Below are 27683 nucleotides of genomic sequence, written 5' to 3' on the forward strand. Positions count from 1 at the left end.
GAGGGGGGCACCCGGGCGGGGGGGCGATGCCGTTCGGCTGGGGGTGGGGGAGGAAAAAAAAAGAAAAAAAGAGCGGAAAAGAAAAAGAAGCAAGGACACCCACCCCCCCCGTTCCTTCCACCCCCGACACACACGCGCACACACACACACACACACACACACCCCATTGATCAATATTTGGCTGTCTTGCTGCAACTTGCTGCAGTCTTTTAAAGGAGTAGTAGAGGGAGAGAGGGAGAGAGAAAGGGGAACTGACAGGAAGGGGTAAGGAGCTACACATGTCACATGTGCTTTCTAAGACGGCCAGGAGCATCTGCAGGCTGGATCTGGTGGAGGATGCTGCGGCAGGTGATACACAGAGGGCTCCAGTCGTTTTTCTACAAGCTGGGCTTATTCGTGAGCAGGCATCCGGTGTTTTTCCTCACTGTGCCCGCAGTCCTGACCATCATCTTCGGCTTCAGCCTGCTCAACCGCTTCCAGCCTGACACTGACCTGGAGAGCCTGGTAGCCCCCAGCCACAGCCTGGCCAAGATCGAGAGGAGCTTAGCCAGCAGCCTTTTCTCCCTCGATCAATCCAAAAGCCAGCTATATTCGGACTTGCACACCCCGGGGAGGTATGGCAGGGTGATTCTCCTCTCCAAACCCGGAGGCAATATTTTGCATCAGGCTGATGTGATCCTGCAGATCCACCGAGCTGTGCTGGAAATGAAGGTGAACTACAAAGGCTATAATTATACTTTTTCCCATCTGTGTGTGTTGAGAAATCAGGATAAGAAATGCGTGCTGGATGATATTATTTCAGTGCTAGAGGATCTGAGGCAGGCTGCCCTCTCCAATAAGACAACAGCCAGGGTGCAAGTGAGCTATCCCAACACTAAATTAAAGGTATGCTCTTACTGCATGCTTTTGCCAATTAAAGAGGCAGCACTTCATTTCTTGTCCTAAACAGCAAAGAGAAATATAATCATATCTATCTCTCTCTATATAGATGTGTGCGATGTGAGCTTTCCTCAGGAAGCAGCTGAAACTGGTGCCTTGCTTTTGTTCGGTACGAGGAGGGAGGGTGGGGGGAGTGGACGCTAACAAACCCGGAGAAGCAGTAAGTGGAGAACAGCTTTGGGACTGTGAGACATTGCAATGCCTTGAAGGGTTAATGCATCACGGAAAAGGGGCAGGAGGTCTGTAACCCGGTAGAGGACTGAAAGCTGGGGTTTCACTAACACCTATTCTGACCCCCCTGTCGTGGTAGGGTAATTTGTCTTTAACATGGCCAGAAAAGGCTTTCCTCAAATGCACAGCGAGCTCCTGTGTCTCTTTGCCTCTGTGAGTGCCGTAGAAGCAGCAGGAGGCTTGGCCAGGAGCGATTTCAGGTGTCCTGCTGTCTTTTTCTTTTTCTTTACCTGCATGCAAAGAAGGGGAAGGGAGGTGGAATTTTTTCTCTCAGTGTGAAAATAATTAGCTCTGCCACTGATGGATGGGCTGGAGTTTTGGGATGGATCCCATCAGGCTTCCAGCAAAGGCAAAACAAGGTAAAAGGTGAAAGAAGTTTCAGTCTTTCCAGTTGCAAGAAAAAACAGTTCAGTACAAATGATCTTGGGGATGCTTCCCCGGCACGCAAGCCCACAGCAGCTTTCCCTCTCATCGGGACCAAACCGATTCACCAGGACTAACCTGCCATGAGCAAATTAGGTGCAAAGTTTGCAGGCGGCTGGTGGAAGAAGTTTCCACAAATTATAGCAAATCTCCAGCCTCCTCCAAGCATTGCACCAGAAGCAGATTTTATTTAGCTGAGTTTAACAAAATCCCGTAGCACACAGTTAGGCATGGATCAGGTCCTAGGGAAGAGGATATTGTCCTTCTTCTAAGCCAGAGAGGCTCCTAGTGGATACCTGTCCCCTCTTTTGTCAGAGAGATCCTCGGAGACGAGGGAGGCAGTGTCATTGCAAGTCCTGGCCAGATCCTGAAGTTATCATTTGTTTCCTACTACTCACTTACCAGGCAAAAAAAGAAAAGCCATTCCTTGCCCCCAAAACAGAAACTGAGAAATAGAGTGTTTTTATTGGTCTTTTTGGTTCAGAAAAAGGGTGGGGTGAGACACTTGGTCCTATTGCACTAGATGTTGCAGTAATTACTTTGTGCAGAGTTGTGACTGTTTGAGTTGAGTGTGTGGAACTGCAAAGGTGTCCTTGCTGCTGCCCGAAAGCCCTGAGTGCAAGGAGCACTACGAAACGCAGAGAGTTATCCTGAATTAAATATCCCTGAATACATTGTGTCTTTTAGTTCACTGTGAAGACAATCCTGCATAACATAACATAATAAATAACATAATAATAACATAATAAAAGTGCCTGCTTTCCATTTTGATTACTTTTAAAGTCAGGATTAAGCCAATTCAGTGGAGACTCCGATAATCTGGACAAATTTTGTCAGCAACTGACCTTATAAAGAAATAGTCATTCTACCTCTCCTAATCCAGATTAATTTCCTTGTCTAGAGAAACCTGACTGAGCCTGTGAAAACTAGATGGGGTCATCTGCTATTTGCTTTTTGTTTTTTGTTTTTTCTTTTTTTAATCAGGTCCATGCCTATAGCTTCCCTGGTTTGAAAAGCAAAAAGAAAGGTAGAAAGGAACATGTCCCGGATTAGCGATTTAATGAAATAAAAGTGGTAGGTAGGTAATTAACACAGAGGAAGATTTTCCCAAATCATAAAGGTCTGACTCTGAGAGATGCTGAATATCAGCCTGGCACTTCTAAACCCCCATGTAGTTATTGCGTATCATTTTCCAAGTGAAGGAATATATGCCTTTAAGTATCTGCTTTTAAAGTTGGACAGAGCTGGGAGCTTTCTCCCCACTTCTCATTAAAGGGAGGTAATGCAGCCAAAATCCGCGACTGCACTTTAGAGAAAAGCTAATGATTACAACCAGTTTCTGTGGAAAGGGAGAGTTTTTGGTGTTGCTGAGGAAGCTGGAGTGGAAAAGCATGAGCCACCCCAGAAACACACTTTGGCAGGGCTTTTTCCTTCCCATTCGGTAAGGACTTGTCTGCGGTGCTGTGGTCAGCCCCGGACCTGGGCTGGCCTTCAGCGACCAAGCGTCCTGAAAGCCACCTTCTCCGGTCTCTCTGGCTGCAGCCGCTGCGAGTAAATTGCTTTTGCTCCTTCACATGGATTAATTTGCTTGGTGAGTCCCCTTCTCCGCCATCTCTGCGCCCTGTCTACCAAAGTGGCAGTGTTAGGAAGCTGTGGGCGAACATCTCTTGATCTCCTTCAAGCTGTGGCCAGGGTCCCGGTTTGAGGTGGGCTTCCAGGTGTGTTTGCTGCCTCCCCTCTCTCTGCACCTCCGAGCGGGGGCTGTGGAAACCCAGGCCTCTGCTGCTTGCCCCCGTGTTGTCAGGATGTGTTTAGAGAGAAATAACTTGGATGCTGCACTGGCAGGGGAGCAATCTCTCTGGCAGTAGTTACGAGAGGTTCTTTTATTTCTTTTTACTTGAATCATGAAAGGAAAAAACAGCTACAGTTGGACCTAATGGGAATGCAAAACAGGGCTAAATCTGGCTACTTTTACTCAGTATGGAACAGGGCTCATCACACTTATTAGTCCGTGTTCTTGATATCTTGCTCAGCTAAACTTCCCTGCAGCCATAAGGACCCACCAGGGTCTTCCAGGTTCACTCACATTCTCAAAGGCCACGTTGCCTAGTTAATACTCATAGATTTTGCCATGTCTTGTTTTCTAATAATGGCCTCAGATTGAATAAAGTTCTTCTAAGAACAATACAGTGGGTTTATAAACTGGGAAAGTGTCCCAGACGCGCTTAGTCTGCAATTGACATGTGGTGAGTGTCCACCTGTACTTGTCTGAGACCCAAAATGACAATCTCAAACCATTCCAACCCCTCTTCTGCTCCCTCTGAGAGTTGTAAAAGCTTCTTTAGTTTTTTGGTTTTTTTTTTTTCCCCCTCAAGCGCTGTGAGCCGCTCACACTTTGTCCCTCTTCTTGCCTCCTGCTGGAGCCCAAATTTATTAGATTAGCTCAGGTAGGTGAGGCCAGCTGAAGGCTGACTATAAGTGAGCTCTTGCCAGATCTTTCATGGGAGCTTTGTGCGAGCAGTTCGAGCAGGTTTCAGCAGACTGCTCTGGTTGTGAAACAGCTGTTTTGGGGGCTGCAAAATCTAATGAAATTGCTTGGGTTTTCCTGAGAAAATCTGTCTGGGAAGGGTAATGATCATTTAATTGTTCCTTGCTGTAGTATCGGAACAGCTTACAGTCTTGCATATATCTGTCTTCACAAGCCCTCTGTCAGTAGGGAAGTCCTGTTCTCTCCATTTGACAGCGGAGGAGCAAGGTACCTCCACAGTGCAGACTGCAGCGTAGTTTCAAATACCTGAGAAGGGTTTATTTTTGCTGTGGCAATGGAGGGGTCACTGCAGGCTAGCTTATTCTTCTGAGAGGCCAGGTAAACCAAGCTGTGTGGACATGCCTGCTCCCATTGCTTTCAGGATCCAGGCGAGCTTGTTTATGGTTATTGCTATGCTACGCTGCAGTCTGCAGCCCAGCCAGAGGAGTGACTTGCCCAAGGTCACACCGATAGACTGTGGCAGAGCAGGAAACCAGAGCTGGGTGTGTGGAGTCTTGGATGGAGCCTTTCCCTTAAGTTCCAGAACAAAATTGCTTGTGCGTTCCCCAGCCCGGGTAACACAGCAATATTCTTGTACTTGAGGTCTGGATTGTGCCCTAATCCCAAAGATGGGGTAAGTCTACACTAGGCACTGACCCTCAATCATCAAATTGTTAAATTGCAAGCGTGGTCCCTGGCAGAAGTTTTGTCAACGGGCAGTCTTCCAGGATATTGGCTTGGCTTGGGAGCTAGCATACATCAGGGTCCGATCCCAGTACATCGACTCTGTTCTGGGGATAAAAGAGTGCGTCTGCATGGATATGTTGTGCCCTTGCCCTTAGGGCCAGAGTATGGTCTGTGGTACATTTTATTTATTAGTATAGACAGAATTATTGATTACAGTGGGATTATTTCATGTGTGCTGTCACATACGAGGAAGGAGATTGTTTTTTGATCCTGATTTGTCAGTAACCCCATCAAATTTGCTGTCCTTTTCAATAAAGCAAAACACTAAAACACAGTCCTAACCTGAAGAAAAATACAAGCTCACAAGCATTTTGTTTCTTGTATTTCACCTTTATTGTTTCTTTTCATGTTTATTAGCTAGTTTTTCTGAGAAAAGCTGATAACTTAGAATTTCTTACCTATCTGAAATCAGAATGAATGTGGCAACTGCTGGTTAAAAGGAGCCTTTGTAAGCAGATTGGGTTTTGTAATACTGCCTCCTATTAATTAAATACCAGTCATTTATGAGCACTAGGCTAAACGGCAGCCAATAAAACAGACATCTCTATTACCACAGTTGTGATAAGCACATCAGCTGAATATTGAATCCTTTATTGCTTAAGTAGAAAAGTTACTTGCGTTCAGTTAGCATCTCGAAACCTACAATTGCAGATTCACTGCTGGCCAGATTCTCAATTGTTCTCATGCTAACAGCTGTACTTTTAAATGAGTCTTGCTCCATTTGCATTTGAAGAGTCTTTCCTGCTAGTCTAAAATTAGTCCCTCCTTAGACGACTCTGAGGCACCAGCCACCAGCATGGGGCAGAGGGTACATAAGACCTCTTGGACCAGAGTAGGCATGCACATATCAGTAATATCCACGAACTGATTACTCCCTCTGTGAAGCTGGTTCAACGTGTGAGATTACGCTCACTCCAGAGACCAGCTTCTGCTGGGCAAATGTCCTCCAGACACTTCCTCTGAGACAATGAGGTTCTGCACCGGCTGTGATACCACCCGTCCCAAGCCAAACCTCTAGCTCAGGGTCCTGTGAAATGCTCTGCGGCTGGCAAAAGCCGCAAAGTCAAATCATACTTATGAACTGTGAGCAGGGAGAGGATCAGGAGAGGAAGGCTGGAGGCAGCAGATAGATAGTTTTAATCTCAGTCTCTCGGATCAAGACAGGATCGGGCAGGCTGAGCACAGAGCGTGAAAGCAAGGTGGAAAATGTTTGACGGCAAGTAGCTTCTTCTGGCTCACAAGACCCTCTTGCTCTTCAAACCGTGTTTCCACACAACAGCACTGGTGTGGTGTCCTCTGGTGTGTGATATGAAAAATGGGCGCTCGGTGTGCCTCCCCTCCGGGCAGGAGCATCCCCGAGCTCGCCTCGCCTTGGGGCTGGCAGAGTTGGTGCCTGCAGCAGGTTAGCTCTGACCTTGCTGGGAGATGTTATTGCAGCTAATGGCTCTTGAGGGCATGGTCAGACAGCCTGCCTGCTCGGTGTGGGCAAGAAATGAAGCGCTTCCTGGCATGGTTAGGAAAATTCTCCTCTTCTTTCTTATCTCTGCTAGACCAGCTGTTAAAACATCCTCCTTGCCTAAAAGGAAGGCCAGACTACCAGCTCTGACTGAGCCACGGACACGAAACTGGATTAACCTGTATCGGGACAAGCTGTCACAAACTAAAGAAACCTCGCAAAGACAGCAGAGCCCTATCAAAGCAACAGTGGAATTTGGATTTTAGGGGGCTTTTTGCTCTGCTGTTCCCTGCTGTTCCTCAGGGAAACCCGTTACAAACTTAACTTTCCTTGCCACTCTGGGGTAAATTCCGTCTTCATCCCACCAGGGCTGTAGATAGCATGTTCGCTGGGTGCGTGGCTCATTCCTTTCCCTTTCACAGTTAAGTTTAGTGGCCATGTTGATGTCTGTGAAGACGAAAATTCTCCATTTATTCAGGGATTCAGCAATGCAAACCTTGTGTGATACTTCAGTCTCTTACGTGAAGGGCTGACTGCAGATAGGGACGAAAGCTTTCAAACTCCTTCAGTCCTTTTAACTAGGGACTACTAATAGGTGCCAATTATATGATGATCTCTCAGCCTTATTATTACTGTTCAAACATAGTACACACTACGCAGATGTGTAAAGAGACAAAGTCTGAGAATTAGGCAGCCATGAGACATACTGTAATGCAGACAGGGTAGGATATGGAGGTCACGGTCCCATCTAATGCAGCAGACATTGATTTTAGCTTTGTTTTTGCCCTTGGCCTTTCAGATGACCTTAGTCAGGTGCTTCTTGCTTTCCTGTCCCAGCTATTCCACTCTTTTGTCAGCTCTTCCTGGGAGCGATGGCCTTTTATGCAGTGCCAGGCCTTCTGGAGACCTTGCCATGATGTGAATAATAATAATAAAGAAACAATTGCAAGGTTGTTTGGGTAGAGAGAAAAAGAATATTTAAGTGCAAGTTCCATCAGCTGTAACAACTGCTCATCACTGTGAATTTGGGCTAGATGTCAAACAGTTGTCAAAAGTGGAAAGTTCAGTAACACTTTTCTAACTTCCAACAATAGCTACTCCTCTGTAGACAGAAAAATCTTTTTAATCTCCTTTACTAAATATTCAGAGTTAAACTCTTGACTTGGTCCTATAATGCTCAGGATGCTAAAAATGCCTACTTTACTCTTGGTGTGTTCAACCTGCACTTCTTCTCTAACATAACACCCCCTTCTGAGCTCACCCCACCCCATTCCTTTCTTTCTAAAATCTCCTCAAAGCCCCTTACTGTACTGGCTGTCTGGACTATTGGAGGGCTCTGAATTCCTTCTTCTGGACTGGTGAAGGTTGGATTCACAATGGATTGCTATTCTTGCTGTCTGATAATTTCAGATCCCAACATGCTATCAAAGCAAGAGAAGACAACTGATGAGCCTTAGTAGAGAAGACATATGTAATCTTCCTAGCTAGAGGAAAGGTGTTTTGAAGATCAGGAAAGAGTGGAGCAGAGAGGAGCGGAGAGGAGAAGAGATCCTTAAAACAACATTAGCTGACATTAGCTGATGATCAAATATGTAGTGTGTGGTAAAAGTGGGAGGAACTTTGCAAAGAGAATATTGGAAAAATAAATGCATCCCCTGAAAAAGTTTGTATATTCTTTAATGTTCTTTATGTGTACATGTGTATGCATGTGTTTCAGGCATCTCCTTCTTAACTGGTAAACAAGAAAATGATGTAGATAAGGTGTGTGCTGGACGTTTTGAAAATACTAATCTTAGAATAAAAACCATATTAAACCTTATCAGCTATTAAGAGATAATAGAGCCCTATGCAGAGCTCTGCATGATTATTACAGAAGTCATGGTGAAGAAACCCACTGCCTGGTTTTATGAGAGGAGCGAACTGAATTTTTAAGACCCTGATCTTGCATTTCTACAAAAAGCCTTTCGTTTTTTGCAGATCCCATGCACGCTTATGGTGCAAACAGTGAGATACGCTGTGTGTGGCTGAGACTCTGGGGCTGAAAAGCAGTTTTAAACAATAGGTAAAAACAAAGTATTTAGCAGCTTAGGAAAGCAGGCGCTATGTGCGATGGACAAGAGAGGGGACAACAACAGGAGGGGGAAAGGGCTAGGTATAAAACCTTTATACCTCTGTTGCTCACTGTGTTAGTCCTCGTCTCTGTGTTCTTACCTCCTGTGGTGCAAGATGCTCAGGTAGGGAATAGGTGGAAAAGGGAAGTGCTGGGTAGGTTGGTAGAGGGGCCGTGAAGCAAACTGAGACGGGAGCGAGCAGCGAAAGAGCTCCTCAGTGCTGCAGAGCTCTGGGGGACAGGATGTTTCTGAGACAGTCACATGTAGGATATCATTGCCCTGATGCCCAGGATTCATTAGTTTTTTATTAGCCTCACACTTATATATTCATGAGCAAGATCAGGAGCTTCGGGTGAAGTGCCTGGAAGACATTGATGACACGAAGCAAGTGTGATCTGGGTGGCAACAGGAAGATTCCCAGCTATAAGGAATTATTACGGAGCCAGCTCAAGGACAAACTGAGAATTATTTGTTGGTGGGCAACTCTGGAAGGCCACAGAGATTTTGCTGCAGCTTTCTCTCTCCTTAGCCCTGCTCACACCTCGATGGCTAATTCCTAAATGGTCCCAGGTCTGCACGGCCGGCAGCAGCTCTGCGAGATGGCAGCCGGACCTTTCACAGCCTTGAAATGGCTGGATCAGCCTTTCACACTGGTATTGCTTTCTGACCCAAAATAGGACCTCACCCAGTACACTCTGCTGGCAAAGTGGCACAGCCCTGAGGGAGCTGATGTGGAGACCACAGGTTGTGAGACCTGCACATTGCTACCTGACTTACAGTACAGAAGGGTTTTGGTCTGATAATGGACTAAGATGGAAAAAGACAGTCAGCCCCATAATTTTGTCATGTTTCATAAATATACATGAGGGCAAAAGCGTAGGCATCTCCCAGAATAGTTCTTCTTTAAAAATATCCATTGCTCAGGTGCCAAGCCTGGAGTGCTTGCCTGCACTGAGGACATCTGAGAAGACATGGGGCACTCCTGCCTGTCTGTCTGGTGGCTCTGAAGACAATGCCACATAGCAGGGATTTAAGTGTAATCCAAACCATCAAATTAAGGTACCTAATTTGGGATTAAAGATTAAGCTCCTAATGAGTCAGTCTGCCACTATTAAATTCCTTGCGCAGTTAGTGAGAGATCTGGGAGGTGCCACTGAACACCTCCACAGGGAAGCCGAGCCCAAATGCCTAACCAATGTCCTCCAGCGACACAGGGAACATAAGCATCGCCTATAGCACTGGCTCAGTAGGCACCAGGTGCCTAAGGAAGACGGAAAAGTTGCCCTTGGATGAGACAGAGTCTCACTTTTCTTGCACCTTGTGTAGTTGTTTCCACCAGTTTAAGACAAGTGTTGTTATGCTGATGGGGAAGTGCTATATTTACCACACACTTAGCATGTTTTGGCACGGGTGTGAACAACTACGTAAAGTGCACTACTGATTTGGAAGTGGCCACAGGCTGTTTTTCTGCTTTCATGCTAAATCACTTGTCTGTGTTGCATGCAGGGTGGGCCCACAAAACTTCAGCTGGATCATTTTCTTTTGGAAGTTACAGTAGTCTTGAAATCAAAACCTCCTGTAAAACCTTCTATCTTGCCCTTAATTTTGTCTTGCAGGGAGAAAAGAAAACGGCAGGTTCTGATAATGTTTCATTTTGACGTGCCCACAAAAAAAAAAGTGTGTATTTTTTGTTTTGAAACAGCATCTTCTTTCAAAAATATTTGGCTCTCACGTTGTACTGTAGATTAGAATACAAAGGAAACAAAATCAAAACAAAATGTTGCTTTAAAATAAAATGTTTTCACTTGCTCTGAAATGAAATTATTTTCAGAACTTTTCCCTGTGCAAAATTTCAGAATCTGGGGAAAGGGAGTTCACTCTGATTTAAGATGAAAACAAACTTGGAAAGCTTTAAATCCTTTCTGAAATAGATTTTCCATCCACTACCCAGGCCTCGTAACCAATATCTAGAGGTTGTGTTTGCTGTATGCTGCTCCGGTGTACAGCAAGAGACATCTCTGTCCTGGCCTGACAGGCCAAGTGATCCCTGCATTCAGATTTACGAGCATATTTAGTTTGTAAAACACTGCAGTTCATTAGAAAGAAAGATTTTGTTAGCAGTACTTCATTATGTAACCTGATCTCTTGTTTGAAGGGGCCTGAGACTTAAATACAAATCTCCTTTTTCCTAACCATTTTGCATGATTAGCTTTGACCCATTATCTAAATACATTATCAAATTCAATGCTGAGCAAACACATCACAGAAATATTCATCCGTGTTTTTCTCCATAAAACCCACATTTGACTTGACTTGTATTTTTGACTCACATTCCACCGAGTGAGATTTGATTCACAGATGAGTACAAAATATCCTCCAGAAGAGACTACACCATATACCCTTTGCGATCCATATGGCAAAGCTGCTTCTCTTCGGGAGTATTTGTGTGGTGTGGTATTAAAGCTCCACCTGTGGTGTTTCTTTCTTAACTAGTATTAATTTTCCTGTGCCTAACTTATTTTCCATTTGTTGCATAAAAACCACTGGTCAACCAGCTGATGCACAACAGATTGATCATTGCAAATTACATAGAAAGCCGGGACACCAGCAAAGAAACATGAGCATTTTGAATATTTACAAATGTCTTTCCAATACATTCTTTCTCAAGCTTCAAGAATAGCAAAAGTATTAGGTTTTCGGTACATCGCTATAAATAAAATTCACAGGTCTGATGAGCTTAAGAGCTCCCCTGTTCTCCTGAAGTATTCCATGATGTTTTATTTTTGAGGTGAATTTAATTTTAAAGAAAAGGTATTTTTTTCTCCTAAGAGATTGAGATTTGTATTGTTACAGCTTTTACCATCCTCTTGCCTCTAGTGTAACATTTTGGAGGTGTGAGGAGGAGAAGTATGACATCCTTGAAGATAAAATATGTTATATAAATATCAACTGTATTTGCATATGTTCAATGGTCTTTTCATCAGAATACTCACCTCAAAGGGAAAGTTAAAACAGGTCATTTGTCACTACTTAACAGATCTGAACAATATTCCTTTAGGAATGATTCTGATGATACTTTTTTTGCGGAAAACCAACCACTCTTTGAAGGAGCAAAAATTACAGGGAAAGAAAAAGGGCAGAATAGAAAATATTTTTCCTTACTTTAGAGCAGCTAAATAAAAGGTAATGAGAATAATGAACAGCCCAGAAAGAAACTCAAGGAATCAAGAGCACCCTTAGACTGCTTGGTCTGTAAGACCAGTTCAAACTGGGTCTGTCCTACTTCAAGGAGAAACTAGTGGACAGAAAGGACAGCACTTCATATGCCGTTTTGTGAAGGGATGGTCTAGAGAGTGGGATGGTGATTTTGACGTGGGACTAAGCATTCAAATATTCATATTCTGCCATGACTCAGATGCTCCTCTCCCTTATGTTGTTTTTTCCTTGTAAAGGCATGCTATGGCACAGCTGGAGAAATTCAGTCAAAGAGGGCAATCACACATCTCTTCATCATAACACGGAGAAGTCAGAAATCTAAAAGGTTTATGAGGTCAGTCTAGCTCATTCCTTGGCCAGTGTAGGATTATGAGGAAATCCTAATCGAAAAATTAATTCAGATTGGCTTGGATGGGAAATTAGTCATGTGGGTTGGAAACTGGCTGGAAGACTATAAACAAAGAATCATGATAAATGATAATGTAACAAGTTTATGGGAGGTATCTCGCAGGGTATCTAGAGAATTTGTGTTAGGTCTGGTCTCATCTAACATCTCTATTAATTATCGGGAAGTGGAATTGAATTGCCCAGGAATGAAATTCACAGATAATATTAAACAGGGAGGAGTTGTCAGCACCAGCTGAGTCAGAGAATTTACACAGTGAGAACCGGCGCAGTTAGAAACCTGAGCAGAAAGTAAAACAATATTCTGAAGAGTTTTCTTTAGCTTCTGCTCTCCACAGGGCAATCTAAGGCCGTTCCCATACACCCTTTAGAAACAGATTCCTATTAACCGAGTTTTTCAGATGCTAAATTCAAGATACAATATTTGAATGGTTTGACCAAGGTCAGAGATTAAGTTGATGTTGGAGTTGGGATCTTGCAGGCCCTACGGATAGGGCACCTGATCCTATTTCCGACACTGACGCTGCCTTGCGAGTATGGACATGTCACTAGTCGGTGCTGCCCTTCGTCCTTCCTCTTTTCAGAGCCCACGTTCTGTAGGAAAAGACCACTCTGTATCATGGTAATTTTTCCAGCCTTGTTCATTGGATGGACTGTAAAGGACTGTTTACCAGGACTTCAAATTCAAACACCCTCACACCCTTAAGGTCAGAAATTAGCTTCATTTTGTCCCTGTTGAATTTTTTCATTCATTTCTGAGATTGTGGTTGTGTCAGAGAAGAATTCTCATAGGCAGAATCTTAAAACTCAGTTGAGCAGAGTAGTTGAAAAGATTCAGCTGCGATGCTTCTGCTGCTTCTCCTCTTCTTGGAGAATGTGCACGACATCGGCACATTTGCCGCAGCGGATGGTGCCTGGTCTGGTCCGTGGAGTCAGAACACAACCCTGCCCTGCCACCAAGCGGGTTGTGGAGGCTCATACGGAAAGTCAGCAAGGGACAACTCATCTCAGATACCAAAGATGGGATACTTTTCTCCTGATTGAAACCCTTTTATGTTAGTCATCTGCTATAAATTTGGCCTAATGTATAGTCAGGGGAGAGAGAAGGGTGCAGCCCCAAAGCAACACATTCCCCCTATTCTAAGCACCTACAGCAGGAGGGGATGGACTTGCTTTGGATGTCTTTGGAGACATCACAGACCACAGAGGGAATGCTTAGCTTGTGCATTTAACTTTCAGCCAGTTAAAATTAGGTGAGATGAATCCTACGCTACATTCATTTCAAATCACTGAGGAAAAAAAAATCCACCAAATTTCCCAAAGCAGAGGAATATGCTAAATCTGGTGATCTTTATAGAAGACTTATGTTGGATAAAATGTCTCTGAATGACCTAGGGAATAGTCTGTATTTGCACCAAGTTGAGAGAACACTTCTCAGTGCTATTTCATAGGGAAATTCCAGGCTTTTGCTCTGCCTCTCTACCCCACTGCACCGTTGTCTCTCACCAGATCTCTGACAGGGCTTTAGAAGACTCTTTTGGAAATTATCATGAGACAGTTGCAAAAGATCTAAAATACATTCATTTGAATAAGGAATTAGCTTCCACAGGAGGAACTAAAATTAAACGCCATCCTCCTGCAAAATAGATTGCCAGATATTGGCAGTTTATTGCAGTGGGGAGACTGAGATTATGCAGATAAAATGCTGAGATTCTATCTGGCAATATTTTACTATCTGATTACTCTTTGGCTTATTTCATCAGTATTTTTCCTAAATATTTATTTCTTTGACATCCAAAGGTGGCTAGTTTACCACAAAGTCCCACCATCTGCAAGCTTTTTTTTATATTAATAGGCCAATTCTTCCTGTTTTGCCAGAACCAAAACCTTTCCAAATAGATTATGCTAATATAAACTGCAAAATCACTTTGCAGTCCAGGGGACTTTGAAAAGCATTCTTTTTTTAACATATATTGCATGAAACTAACTTTAAAATGTCTATTTGGGAAAAATGTTTTGAAGTCTTACAGGGAATTGTCCCAGATAAGTTCAAAAGGCTTTTTTATTATTACTACTATATACAATGAAAATACAACATTTCTTCAGAAGTGCTTATACACGGTAACTAAATATTCATCCTTCTTGATATCTTGAACTCATTCTTAACAATAGCACTACATTAACATAAATGTACGAACATATATAACCTAAAATTAAGCATTTAATGAAGGTACTTAAATTAGGGTTTGAGTCATCCAAGGCTTAGGGGGACTAAGCACCCTAAATGTGAGATTCAGCCCATATAAGATGAAAATTGCCCTCTGGAGGTGCCCCGTTTTTCTGTTCTGCCTAACGGGGGGCCCAATAGTGCCAGCGTTTCTAACTTGGAAGGCTTAATTAGGGAGGGTGATTCAGGGCCTCCGAGTCTAAATCCTGGCTTTTCGTGTTTAAAGTCTAGTTCTGGTTGGAGAGACACATCCCAATCAGAAACTCTGTTTGAAGTTAATAGCAACTGTGCGCTTGCACTAAAGGACAAATACTCAGCTGTGAAATACAGCCACCTTGAGGATGAAATTATTCACGTGTTGCAAAGCAGACACCACTACCCCCAGACTACTGGATCTGAGGACGAGAAATGAAGAATCCCTGAGCCAGCTGGCAGTGCGGAGGAGACGCAATCTTGTCTTCCTTCCCGCTGAGTCTGTGTTCGCCCAGATCGGTTTGCCAGTCCAATTCGCCACATGCCACACAACCTGCTGCTCAGGAACGAGAGGGAAGGGACCCTCTTTTGGCAGCATCAGCAGCTTTTGCTGTCAAATATAGCAATTAAGGGGACTCCGGCATCAGATGGGAAGATCTCCGGAGCATGGGCAGCTCCTCCAGTTGGGTGTTTGCACAGCACCTTGCGCAGCAGAGCCCCAGACCATGCCAGACCTCGGTGGTGATCAGTCTTAGCTGGGCCCTCAGCCTCGTCTGTGTCTAACGTGGGTCCTCCCAGCCCTCTGCAGCACAAAAGCGGCATTGAGATGAATTGCTCCCAGCACGCAGAGCGTGATAAGTGAAAATTGTTAGCAGCTCTAGCAACCTCTTGACAAAGGTTTTGAGCTGATGCAAAACTTTCAGGTTGTTGCGTGCTGTTGTTCAACACTCGCTTATCATTGCTGATTGTGCCATCTGAGACTCGGCATGAAAGATGCCCTCTCCCATGGATTATGGCTGAAAGAACAAAGAAATGCTGGCCCTCATAATGTCAGCAAACTTCCAGTGGGGGACCTCTCTGTGGTGGGAGACAATGAGGAGCCCAGAGTGGAGATAATGACACAAGCTTTATTGTTTTCAAATCAGGCTAATAATTAACGATAACATATTAGGGAAGCACACGTGACACCACATTCAGCTCTATGGCCTAGTGTGAACAAAAGATTTTATAACAAGGGGCGTGCTTTACAAGGTGATCTTGGGACAGGTTTTGTAAAAATAAAAATAGCTTGCTGATATTCACATTTAGGCTGAAAAATCTCTTTGAACTTGCTGTATTCAAAAGTACCTTGGGTGGGAGTGAGCTACCTCATATGCAGATCCAGAATCACAGCATAAGTTATATTTTAGCACATAAATACAGGCCAACTTAAATGCCTCATTCTCACTCCTCCTTTCCAGATTCTGGTCCAATGTTCAGAAAAAAAATTTGAAAAGCATCTGATACTAGACATTTTTTTGGCTTTCTCTGGCTAACCAACGGCCAAGTTCATTAAAATCCAGTGTGTGCTAGAAGGGAGGGGGAATGCTTCAGGGTAGAGAAACTGCTTCACAACGCCAAGTTCGAGATTAAAAAAAAAAAAAACAAAAACAGGGAAGACTGATTAATTATCCCCTAAAAAGGAGGTATTTTCAGTTAGAAGTGTTAAGTGTCCTTAATATTAGCTGCTTTGCGCAGTACCTTGTTACACTCTTATTGAGTACCATAAAAGTGACAACGTCTAAGTAGGACTTGGGGTAACAGATACAGCAGCAACCAGCATTCAAAGCCAGGGCTTTGTTAAGCTTGCAAACTGCATGATGCTTGGCTGGAAGTTAACCTCAAAACCATGCTAGCCCAGAAATCTTACCATATCACACTTGGCTCTGTCTGATTCTCAGTGTTTCCTCTTTTCTTACCTTTGATAAAACATTATCACAGCGTTTCAGTACTTTGGCTGCTGGTCCCCAGAGAAATCAGGAAGAGCAGAGACGAGAAAAAAATTAGAGATGTTTGCCAACATAAAACATAATTTAAAAGGAAAGAAAAAATCATTTTCTGAGTCATTATCGAAACTTTAGCTTTACTACTCACTTTTTGTTCTCTGTTGTTTATTTTTTAAAATTTTCTTCAGATGAAGTAATAAAACCAGGCAGGTCCGCTTCCTTTTGTTTCTGTTTTTCTTCCTATTTTTTGTGTATATCAGACTTCAGACAGTGTAGGGAAAATGATTAAAAGAGGGGCACAGGGGGATACACGCAAAGAGAGAGGGTCTACAGACCTGTCAGTGAAAATACGTGATCCTTTTTTAGGATCTCCTTTGGACAACTACTGTCTCCCATTCTTGTCCCCCAGACACCCTTTAGTTTCAGTGCATGGTAAATTTTTACAGACAGTTTTGTGCCTTTTTGCTTTTTTGATATGGAAAGAAGGCAGGAAAGGAGGTTTTATTTATTTTTAATGTTTTCAGCAGATTTTTTTGTGTTAGGAATTAGGGTCTTGTTTAGCTTATAACACTATGGACTTCAGGAAAGCTTTAAGATTAGGACATCACGCGGCACTTTCCTGCAAAAGTCTGTAGCAAAGCAGGAGATGAATATATAAAAAATATGAATGCTGTTCTGCTTGGTAATGTGGAGAAGTACGAAGGATAGGAAAGCAGCTCTTGGGGAAATCCCCACACCTCAGCTGGTGGTGGAAAAGAAAAGAGGAGAAGCGTTGCTCCGACAGAGTAAGGAAAGCAGTTACTGCTAGTAATCCCTGCAGCTACTCTGCTCCATTATCTCTGCTTCAGTGCAAAGCACCAAATCACTGCTATCCGGAGGCTGCAAATAGCGCAGGGCCACTTATGCAAATCTCCAGTGATGAGCCCACGGCTCCTGTGCACGGCCAGAGGGAGCCACTGACCTGTATCCCTGCATCGTCCTGGACCTGAGGCAGAGCTTGAGCTACTGGTGCCACCCCTTCCCTCTCCCCAGCCTGCTAACCCCTTTGCACATCAGCTATCACAGGCCATCGGGGAGCCCTCCGGAGCTGGGATGGGGTTTGGACCCTCCCATGCTCTTTCGGTCCCTCCAAACACGGGTCCTGCAACAGGCCACGGGGTGCAGCGGTGCAGGGGACACGAGCTAGAAGTCTGGGAGCAGATGCGTGCTGGCGGGAAGAAACAGCACGTGGGCTACTCGCAGTGTGAAGCACAGCTTCTGGGGCTGCAATGCTTGAAATCGCCCCCGTTCTGCTGGAGGGTGGGGGTCAGCCGAGGATGGCGAAGCCTGGCTCCGAATGATGAGCTTCGGCGGGTGCTGCTGCACTGCCCGGGGCAGCGCTGGGAGGTGGGAAGGAGCGAGGCTGGAGGGGGATGGGAAGGCGGCAGAGCTGGAGAGGAGACTGCAGTGCAGTGCGCTCCGGAGCAGGGCTGTGCCCGGCTGCTCCCGCCCGGCACGGCGGCACGGAGCACCGCGCAAGAGAGCCGGCTCTGCCTCGTGCAGGGGGACAGCAAAGCAACCCGCTCCCACCTCTACAGCCCCTTCTCTCGCCCTCTCCCCAGGTGCTCCGGTTTCCACAGCCGGCTGCGGTGAGGACTGCTGCTTTCATTACCCCTCAGCCCATGTCTTCTCCCTTGCTGGCTCCCTCTCTGTTCCCACCTCCAGGCTCCTTAACCCCACTTCTCTTTTACTACCACGGCCACCCCCACTTCTTTTGCACCGCTGGCCACTTTCTTGCTACATAAATCCTTCCTCAGAGCACACTCCTCATCTGCTTAATTTGTCCATAGCAATGCCTCAGACATTGATTCATTTGCGAACGGGCAGGGGGAACTCTGTGCTGGTTTGCAGTGATTATTTTTACCGCCATCCTTCCTCCCAGGGGATTTAGGGGCTATGGTGCTGGGAAGCAACACGACCTTTTGCTCTGTGATACCAGTGAAGCCACGCTCACGGAGGAAGGCTGTCAGAAGCAGAGGGCTGAGGCCAAGGTGACTGCCTCGAGGGTTTGCGATCCTGGACGAGGCAGAACGCAAACTTGAAGGACAATATACTGGTGGGGAGGGAGCCGTGGCTCTGTGCCTGCTGGAGACAAGAGGACAGCAAATTTTAAGACCTGACCTGGTAGATTTACACACAGAAACTCACCCAGGGTTTGAGGGGTTCTGCTGACACAAACCTCCTGTGGAAGGTGACCTGGTGTCACCAAGAGCAACGGTGCTAAGCCACGCACCACAGGGCTCCCTCTCCTGCCTTGCAAACCTTCTGGGTCAATCCCTCATCTGCTGGGCACCTGAAACCAGCCTTGTCCTTCACCCTTGGATCCATCGCTCAAGGCCAGGGTGCAGCCACCCATTCTCCTGCCACTGTGTGAACTATCAGCAACACAGTTATTTCACTGCTGTGGTTGGGATCCTGCTCCCAGTTGAGGGCACAGGAAGAAAAAAGGCAGACAGGCCAACAGTTCCCAGGAATTATCTCTCGGTGCTAGGAGTCCTGACTGTACCATCTGCAATCCCCCATCTTCCAAAACCCTTCCCCACAGAGGATATGTGTGTAACCACAGCCAGCGCAGATATTGCTCAGTATCTTCAAGGACACCACTGTGTCCTTGGGTGCATGGGCGCAGTTTAGGACAACCAGAGACAAAACTGTGCTGGGGACTGAACCAGGCAGTAAATCCATCGCTCTTTTCTCAGAAAACCTGGGCTGGGATCTGAGATGGATCAAAGAGGTGTTTGACCTTGGAAGTGAAGGAGTCAGTCAAGCAATGAAGAGCTTGAAGGACAAAGAATGCAGGAGACTCAGAAAGGATATAAAGGTGAAATATAATTAAGCAGGGAAGCCACGGTGTGGTGTGAGCAGGTCCTGGAGTGAGGAGGCTTACCTTGGATTTTCACTCCAAAAGGGATGCGCAGAGGGACAGGAAGAAGGAGGGCTGGCCTTTTCCATTTTCCCCTGGCCTTCCCCTCTTGAAAGCCTTCTCTGGACAGAGGTGACCAGCTTAAAAACCCTAAGGGAAAATACTGATGGAGCAAAGCAGGGTGGTTCAATCAGGAGTACGGCACAAACAGCACCAGGTGTATTAAAGCTTCTCCACAGAGAACAGTCCTCTAATAGCAATCACACTTTGCTATTGCACCCTTATGAATACCTTCATAATTTGACTTACTTGGAAGGAATGGATCGGCGTTAGGAACATTTCTGTTATTCTGTGTTATTAGTCCTAGAGTATATAAATCTCTCGAAATACACGTCTCTTATTCTTATTTCTTTTCAAATTATCTGACTGAAAATTAGAAACCCAAAGCTGTAAGAGAAAAAAACACGAACCCAGACTCATTAGAAGGACATGCCAGCCAGTTCTCTTTGCTTTTTAATTGTTCTGGGTACACATCATTTAAAAACATTTAAAAGTCACACTACCAACCCATAATTTCCCTGGGAGGAGGCTCAGGATCTTTGCGTTTGTTCACCTTTAGGACATGCCTGTGATGGGGCCAGCATGAACTGGGGATTACAATACAGGTCAGCTAGTTTTGTGTTTGCATCTTGCCACTGAGGGCAGGTTAATCTCTCCTAACTTCTCAGCCTGGTGAAAGCTACGGATCAAGTCTGAGCACTCTTGTACCTATTTGGTAAAGGGAGAGAGAAAGTCACCGGCAGAGGGCAAGTCTGTTTTCGACACCTTAGGATGGGATGGATCACCCTCTGGATGTGCCTCCCTCCCTCCTGTGACTGTTAAAGCAATTTAGTTGACTAGCTGGTGAGCTGAATCTCGCCATTGACTAATGAGATAAATGAATTGCACATTATTGTGCTGCTGTAGCAAAGGCCTAGAGGGTTATTTCCTGGATAGCTTCTGATGACCAGTTGCTGAGTGGACCGGACCACATAGCCATTGCTGTGTCTCTATCCCCCGTCATCGGAGTTGCAGATTTACCTAGAATTGCCCTTTGTGCTCACTTGCTCTGAACTCTCTACCCATAGCTGAGCCATACAGAATAGGCGCAGATTTTCCCAGAGTGTCCTAGGACAAACACAGCAAGCAGTGTGGTAGGTGTATGAGAGCATCTACATAGCTCTGCGGGCAGGAAAACTGCTACACTGACACAAATCAGTGTTGCTCGCGACCATTTAAAATGGATGCTTCAGGAATTGTTGGTAATTGGTGGCTGCATAAAATGGATCAACTGATACGAGGTGTCCACAGGTAATTGTACTAGGGACACAGAGATGAGTTCAGCTGGGAGGGGAAGAAAAAAAAAAAAAAGAAAATCTCCCTCCAAAGCTTTACAGTGAGGCTAAAGGGAGGATGGAGCAACTCAATACCTTAAATGATGTTTCAAAGAAAGTTGTGGGTTTTTTTAACCTTGAAAACTTTAGGTGAACTAAAGCAACTCACTTCATCTTAACCTCCGTGGATTTTTGTGTAGTACTCACTCTGAGCTGCATTTGGTAGAGTAGGGATGGGGACAAGCAACGGCATTGGTCTCATTAGAAGGTTTATCACACAATATATTTCAACAGACATTCCTGGTTGCCCTCCGTAGAAAATTTTTAAGCTATTGAGATAAAACAGAGTTTAACCAGCACTGCACGCTTTATTCTAACATTTCTATAATGTAGCTTAATAATTATCCATCACTCCAGGTAGCAGTTAAAAACAAAATAAAAATAAACTTGCTAACGAAGATCCTGAGAATATACTTGGGATAAGAATGATCTGGATGTTGGGTATCAGGGCTCCACTGCTCATTGTCAGGGACCTAAAATAGATGTCAACCCCTTCATGAGCCCTGGCTTCCACTGCATGGGGTGGTGGGACAGCAGGAAACGACACTGCTTTTACCTCTCCCAAAAACATGTTAAGTCCTCCGGCATGCCTGTGAGAGGGAAGTCGGTGGAGGTTGGTGTCAGTCGGAGCAGGAAGGAGAAGGAGCCCTGCCCACAGCTTGCTGCCATGGCACGCAGCGGTCATGCAGGAGCAGAGGAGGGGTGCGAGAGAGCTGGCACCAACCAGGACCAGGTAGTGCATTCAGTCGTGATTTCAGCGGTGGTGCTGTAATCGTTAGGCAAATAGAAAAGGTCCCAGGGTAATTTAATGATAAGGAAGTATTACTAGTATCCCTCTGGGCTGTATTTACAGAGGACCTATGCCTACTATCATGCAAGTAAAGGCTATTTAGCTCAGTAGTAGCAGCTGTTTTTGTTTAGCTCGTGAGATCCTGTGCTCAGCTTTGGAGTAAGCCAAATTTTTATAGCTTTTTAGGATGTTAAGGATCCTTAGGATATTCAAGTGTCCTTAACAGAAATATTTCTAGCATGAAATACTGCAGATGATGGTTCAGGGGTTTTCTTCACATCCATCCTCTCAACATGAGTGATTTTTACTCTGAATGGACAAGGAGCCCTGATTTTCAAACACGTGCAAGGCAAGGTCTGCATAAATGCAAATGGAAAAATCCATCATTCTGGAGGAAAAGGAGGACAATGCTTTTGATGTCTGTCGCCTCTCACCTCTCTGAGAGTCCTTAGCTCTCCTGCACCCTGATTTCAGAGTCTGAATTTACCAAACAGCTTTGGGCATCTAGAAAAAGAGAAGGGAGTACGTATAAAACAATTTAATACTCTCCATCAAAGCAAAGGTTTTTGCTTGGCCCCTGTTTAAGATCAGATATCACATGTCCCATCAAGTCATTTATATTTCATGTCATTTTTAAAGATGGTCAGGTTAGGATCAGAATAGCTGCCATCAGAATGGATGATGGGCCTTTTTGTCCTCTGGGAGAACGGAGACAGTGAAGTGCTGATTAGACAGACGGACAGTCAGACAGAGAAAGATGGAAAGAGAAAGAAAGATTGCATAGATGCAGTCTGGGAGTTGAAGTTCAGGCTCCAGCCATGCTAGTGACCTTGGGAAAGACAGTCATTATCTTCTATTGTAGATTCCCTGGAGATACAAGGATGGAAAATGGTGTATACCCACTAAGTGTTATTATTACATTAATTTTGGTTTTGCTTTCCTGTGAAAAAGATCAGGGAGTAGGAATGTATGCAGGCAAAACATGTAAGGGATCTGTTATAAGCAGCATCATGTGGAGGCATACCAGGAATGAGGTGCTAATTGACCTCAGAAAGTGCTTTTTTCTTTGGGGGAAGCAGGCAGAATGAGAGGATCCTGTTCAATACCTATCTTGTCTTCAGGCCTTGTTTTTACAGGTCACTGTGGCCTCATTTGTTCCCCAAATCTTAGGCCTATCCTGGTAGCCCAGCTATTCACGTCCCCTTCTTTTACCGCGGCAGTCCTGCAGGACAGCTGAGCACTTGGGTTGGCTGAATAATTCCCCTACAGTGCCCATCACTGTTAGTCATGGAGAAGCAGCTGGGCTCCAAACTCAGAAGTCTCTGTAAAATGCTGAAAGTTAAGCTGGCTATGCTGGGCCTTCATTTTCCCACACTGCAGTCCCCATCTACAAGTGGGATAAATAGAAATATTTTTTCACATTTTTCCCCTGTCTTGCTCGCTGAGGTTGGAAATATTGATCATTGATCAAGCCCTGCCTATCACAAGAGGACCTTAATGTCTAGTGGAGCATCTAGGCAAAGCCAGCATGTGAGTTGTACTAGAAACTGTCCCCATTTTCCCAGATGCCGTGGTGGCAGGTTCTTGTTTGCATCCTTTAAAAGCAAAACAGGCAAAACTCTTGCATATGTAGGATACAATCTTCCTTTGGAAGGAAGGGAATGGACAAAATGCCCTCAGAGCAATTCAGCATCTATGATTTTCTTGATTCCACCTGAAAGCTCTCTATTTTGTTGACATATGAGCAGGGTGCCCTACTGTACATCAGTGTAATAAATAGCTGTTATCTTCTGTTTCGTGGAAGATACAGCAGAATATGATTTATTCGTGACTGTTCTGTTGCCTCTTTTGAAATGTTGCTGTTGTTTGGTGCACCGTTCGCAGAGGAAGGCAGATGGCCATCACAAAATTTCCAGTAACCTTGCAGTGCATGCTGCATAGTGAATCAATGGAGTCTAAATTGCAGTCCGTTGTCTCAGATGGGAGCTGTGCTGCTAAAGTGTCCTGCAGTGGCTAAAAACATTTGAATGTCAACACTGCATATATACTGGGGAAACATGACATTGCTCCCTAAAATTTCGAAGCAGTGCCAAACGCGATTTTTAACTGTGAATTTGCCTCTGATACAAACTGGGGCTGCACTGCTGAAGCCTTAATTACCAGCTTTGAAACTTACTTCTTGTGAGTGTTTGTGTTTGGTGTGACCCTCCTTAGAAAACCTAGAAAAAACGAGTCAAAATAGGATTCTAACCTGATATGCTAGAGATGAGGATTTTTGGACTCCAAACAGCACCAGCTGCCCCTATGTGCAAGCTGTCTCTGCTTATATGACATCTGTAATGAGGCTTCAGGTGATTTGAGAAGCTGGCATTAGACTGCAAGTCACCTTTTACGTCAGCTTGTGCCAGGATACCTCGCCAGAAGCCATTATTTCAATGGGAAATAACAACTGGGAACAGGGAAAAAATGAGCTTCTGAAAATCGCTTCATCACATTCCCTGGATTGTGGCAGGCTAGTGCTGAAAACAGTGCGAGTTCTTGCCATGAAAGCAAGCATAGTTAGAAATTTCTCTGTGGGAGGATTACCTCCTTTACATACCAGAGACAAGACGAGGTGAGTATATAAAACATCTTCAGCACTGTCTCTCAGTTTCTGATATTTATTTGCTCAAAGAGCAGGCATCCCAGAAGACATCTGTGTTTCATACAGTCTGGTACCTTGCTTCATTGATTTTTCCTAAGAATAGGAATCATTATGAACATAAGGTCTGACCTCTGGCATAGCACAGGCCTGGGAATTTCAGGTGGTGACCTGCATGCCACACAAGTGTTTCTAGAAATGGTTAATGTTGGACATGAAAGAAGTTAAAAGTGTCTCCTTCAAATGTTTCTAGCCTTTTGCAGATGAGTGCTTCCGTGCGTGTGTAGGACAGAGTGTCTCCCAAATTCAAGCTGTCAGTCAGCTCATTCCCATAATACCTCCAGACAAAGAGTTATATCTCATGTGACTCACACCTGCAAGATGTTTTATATATTAACTGACTTGAGAATGTTATGCTTTTCTTAAATACAAAAGGAAAGAAATCTGAAAACTTTTAATCCCATTTACAGAAAAAGAAGTGAAGGTCTGTTATTTGGCTTAAAGCAGACATTTTTAGAGTTTTTTGATCAAAGAAATTACTTGTGCTAGGACATTTTTATCCAATCTAATGAGTCTTCTTACTCACTTTGCATCTGGGGTTTGATCTCCTAACTTCATAGGGGCAGATTGCAGTTATTCTAGAGCACTAGAATAACCAGTTGCTAAAAAAATCATATCAAACATTTTTACAAAACAAGAAAGAAGGCATTTAAACAGGACCAGATATTTCTACAGAAAGTGGTCAGGTCCTGTAAATACATTGGTGCAGATCCTGAATGCATCTGATTTTCATTTTCTCTACTGATTTTCATGGAGTTTACCACTCTGTCCTAGCATATGCTGAAATAAGTGAGACCAGAGTAAGGTTTATGTTCTTGAAATATACAGAAAAATCTGAGCTAAATTGAGGACCAGAGTAGATTCTTATCTCTTTCCTGTGATAGAAATCCATGAAAGTTCAAGTAAACAGTTCATAAAGTCTTATTTTAACTGTATTGTTCTAGAGCCAGAGTAGCTATATTAAACATTGTGGATCCATCTATACATACATCTGTGTACTGAGGTTGGAACTGGTGCCTTATTTTCTGTAAAATCCCTGCTTTTTAACAAGCAGTTGCAGAGTGCCAGGAAATCACAAATGTTCCATAAATTGATCTTCTTCTCAAATGTTTCATACTTCAGTATTGGAGATTTGTTGTTTTCTGTCACAGTAAAAATGTGGAAAAGTGAACCTCTCCCACGGGTGAGGAGCTTGCATGCAACATTTCAGACTCTGAACATCTGGGGCTGCAGTGAGTATCTGGGCAATCCCTGAACTGCAGCACAGAATTGCAGATGAGTCTATAATGAGTAAGAAGCAGAGAGAGAGAGGGAACAGGGATGCCACCCAAAGTCCACTGAAGTGAATGGCAAGACTCCTATTGACTGCAGTGGCCTTTGAATCATGCTCTTGGCATGTGTCGGAAAGAAAAGTAGAGTCAAACAGTATCACTGTAACATCTTATGCAGGATAACCACATGCTCATATTTTTACTTTCCCTCCCAGGATGGAAGGAGCAGTTTTATTGGCCACCAGCTCGGAGGGGTCATGGAAGTGCCAAACAGCAAGGACCAGAGAGTCAAATCAGCCAGAGCCATCCAAATCACTTACTACCTCCAAACGTATGGCTCTGTCACCCAGGACCTCATTGGGGAGAAATGGGAGAGTGAATTCTGTAAACTGATGCACAAGATGCAGCTGGATCACCAAGATCTGCAGCTCTACTCCCTAGCGTCCTTTAGCCTCTGGAAGGACTTCCACAAGACCAGTCTCTTGGCCAGGGGCAAGATTTTGGTGAGCCTGATGCTGATTCTCCTGACTGCTACCCTCTCGAGCTCCATGAAGGACTGCCTGCGTAGCAAACCTTTCCTGGGACTCTTGGGAGTACTCACTATCTGTATTTCCAGTGTCACTGCGGCAGGGATATTTTTCATAACTGATGGAAAATATAATTCTACTCTGTTGGGAATCCCTTTCTTCGCTATGGGTAATTATTTATCTTCATAATAATAGGATTAACCGAGCTTAATGACAGGATTGTAAATTACATCCTGGGTTATAAAGTGCAGATTTTACCTTGAGTGAAAGTCTAAGTCGTTTTCATCTTGTTAAATTGATCTGTGCCTTGCCAAAAAAAAAAAAAAAAAAAGGAAAAAGAAAGCAAAATAAAGCAGTAGCAACAATGAAGAGAGAATGACGTTGCTGGAAGCTCGGCCAATGTTAGAGAGGGGCAGTTTTATTGATTTCTGTTACAAAATGAAGGAGAAATTGTTATTGAAAACTAGTCAGCTCAGCATAGAAAATGGATATGTGTTAACTGACTTTGATGGGAGGCCAGCTGAAAGAGTAAGTTAAAACAGGAGGGAGAAGAGGAAGGAGAGGAAAGGTTTTAGCTTCTTTCCTGATGAAGGTTTCTCTTCCAGTTCCGCATGAGGGGGCAGAGGGGAATGGTTTGGTGTAAGAATAAGATTGATGGACTTTATATCGGAGAGGAGATTATAGTGGTGGTGTTTGCAAGGCTGTAAGCAAAGGAGCCTGTCAGTATCCGTAGCGCCTAATCCCTCGGTTTGTGAAGCCTGAGATCAGCTGCAGAGATTTCCTTTGTGTTACACCAGGGCAGGAGAAGGTGCAGCTGAAGAACAAACATTAAATCCGATTCCTTTAGCAGGAGAATTGTTTTCACTCTTTCTGTTCTTGTTGCTGTTCCAGCACATTTAACATGTTTGTGTGGTTAATTAGCTTGCTAGGAAGGTATATTGAAAAGGAAGAGGAAAATGCGCCCCAAAAGGCTTGCTGAGACAGCATTGTTCTGTGCAATCATGTCCATGTTGGTCATAATTTCACCATGTCATGAGTCTGAACAGCAGTGATGACCCTCTATGCAAAATCTCTTCAAGGCAGCCCAGATTCAAAAGCCTTCGTGCTGGCTTTTTGGTGTCTGGAAATCTTATCTCTGCACCCAGGTCTCCACCTCTTTGCAGATAATTTCTTAATCTCCACTCATTTTTGTTATATTCATGCCCAGTCCTGTGCTACAGTGAGAGATAGCTAAATATGCAAAGCCACAAACTAGAGTCAAGGTTTGGAGGAGGATCCCACATTTTTCTTAAAAAAAAAAAAAAAAAAAACACAAAATAACACATCTGCTCATTCCTCATCTCCAGAAAAGTCCTGCAAGACTGCACATCCCCCAGCCCTCTGCCTTCTATTTTCTCTGTCCTCTGTCTGTATATCCATCTCGTAGGTCCTGCACCCAGGATGTCTGGAGCAGCTGGCAGAGATACCTTGGTGGGAAGGAGTTGATGGGCCAAATTCCAGAAGGGAGAGGGAAGAGTGAGGCAGAAGACCCCCAAGGAATTGAATGGCTGGTTCAGCCTCATTCATACTAATGCCAGAGCCTCTTATTCAGTCATCTGCACTCTTAAATTGTGACAATGGTCCCCTGCATGGTTTGGTTTCTGCCAACTCTTAGTCTTCCACACCTATCCCAGGCACACACTGGGGTTTAGCTGAGATGATGTGGTTTGGATGCAGCATTTGTTTGGGGAAAAAATGGAGTTTAGCTGTATGAATATGGCCAGACCACACCTGTTAGCTTCAGGTCCAGAGAATGGTCCCTGACACTGCTTTGTTTATT

The 27683-nt window shown here is 44.4% G+C and overlaps 1 protein-coding gene across 1 annotated transcript in view; it reads left to right on the top strand.

Moving 5' to 3' along the window:
- The first annotated feature begins 285 nt into the window (after positions 1 to 285).
- PTCHD4 (patched domain containing 4) overlaps positions 286 to 27683 on the top strand; it is an 87783-nt gene continuing 60385 nt past the window's right edge. Inside the window, exons 1-2 of the mRNA XM_013955614.2 lie at positions 286 to 885; positions 25553 to 26033. Coding sequence (XP_013811068.2) covers positions 286 to 885; positions 25553 to 26033 — 1081 coding nt within the window. The remainder of the gene's footprint in view (positions 886 to 25552; positions 26034 to 27683) is intronic.

Source organism: Apteryx mantelli, chromosome 3 (genome assembly GCF_036417845.1).
Source record: "Apteryx mantelli isolate bAptMan1 chromosome 3, bAptMan1.hap1, whole genome shotgun sequence".
Lineage (NCBI taxonomy): Eukaryota > Metazoa > Chordata > Aves > Apterygiformes > Apterygidae > Apteryx > Apteryx mantelli.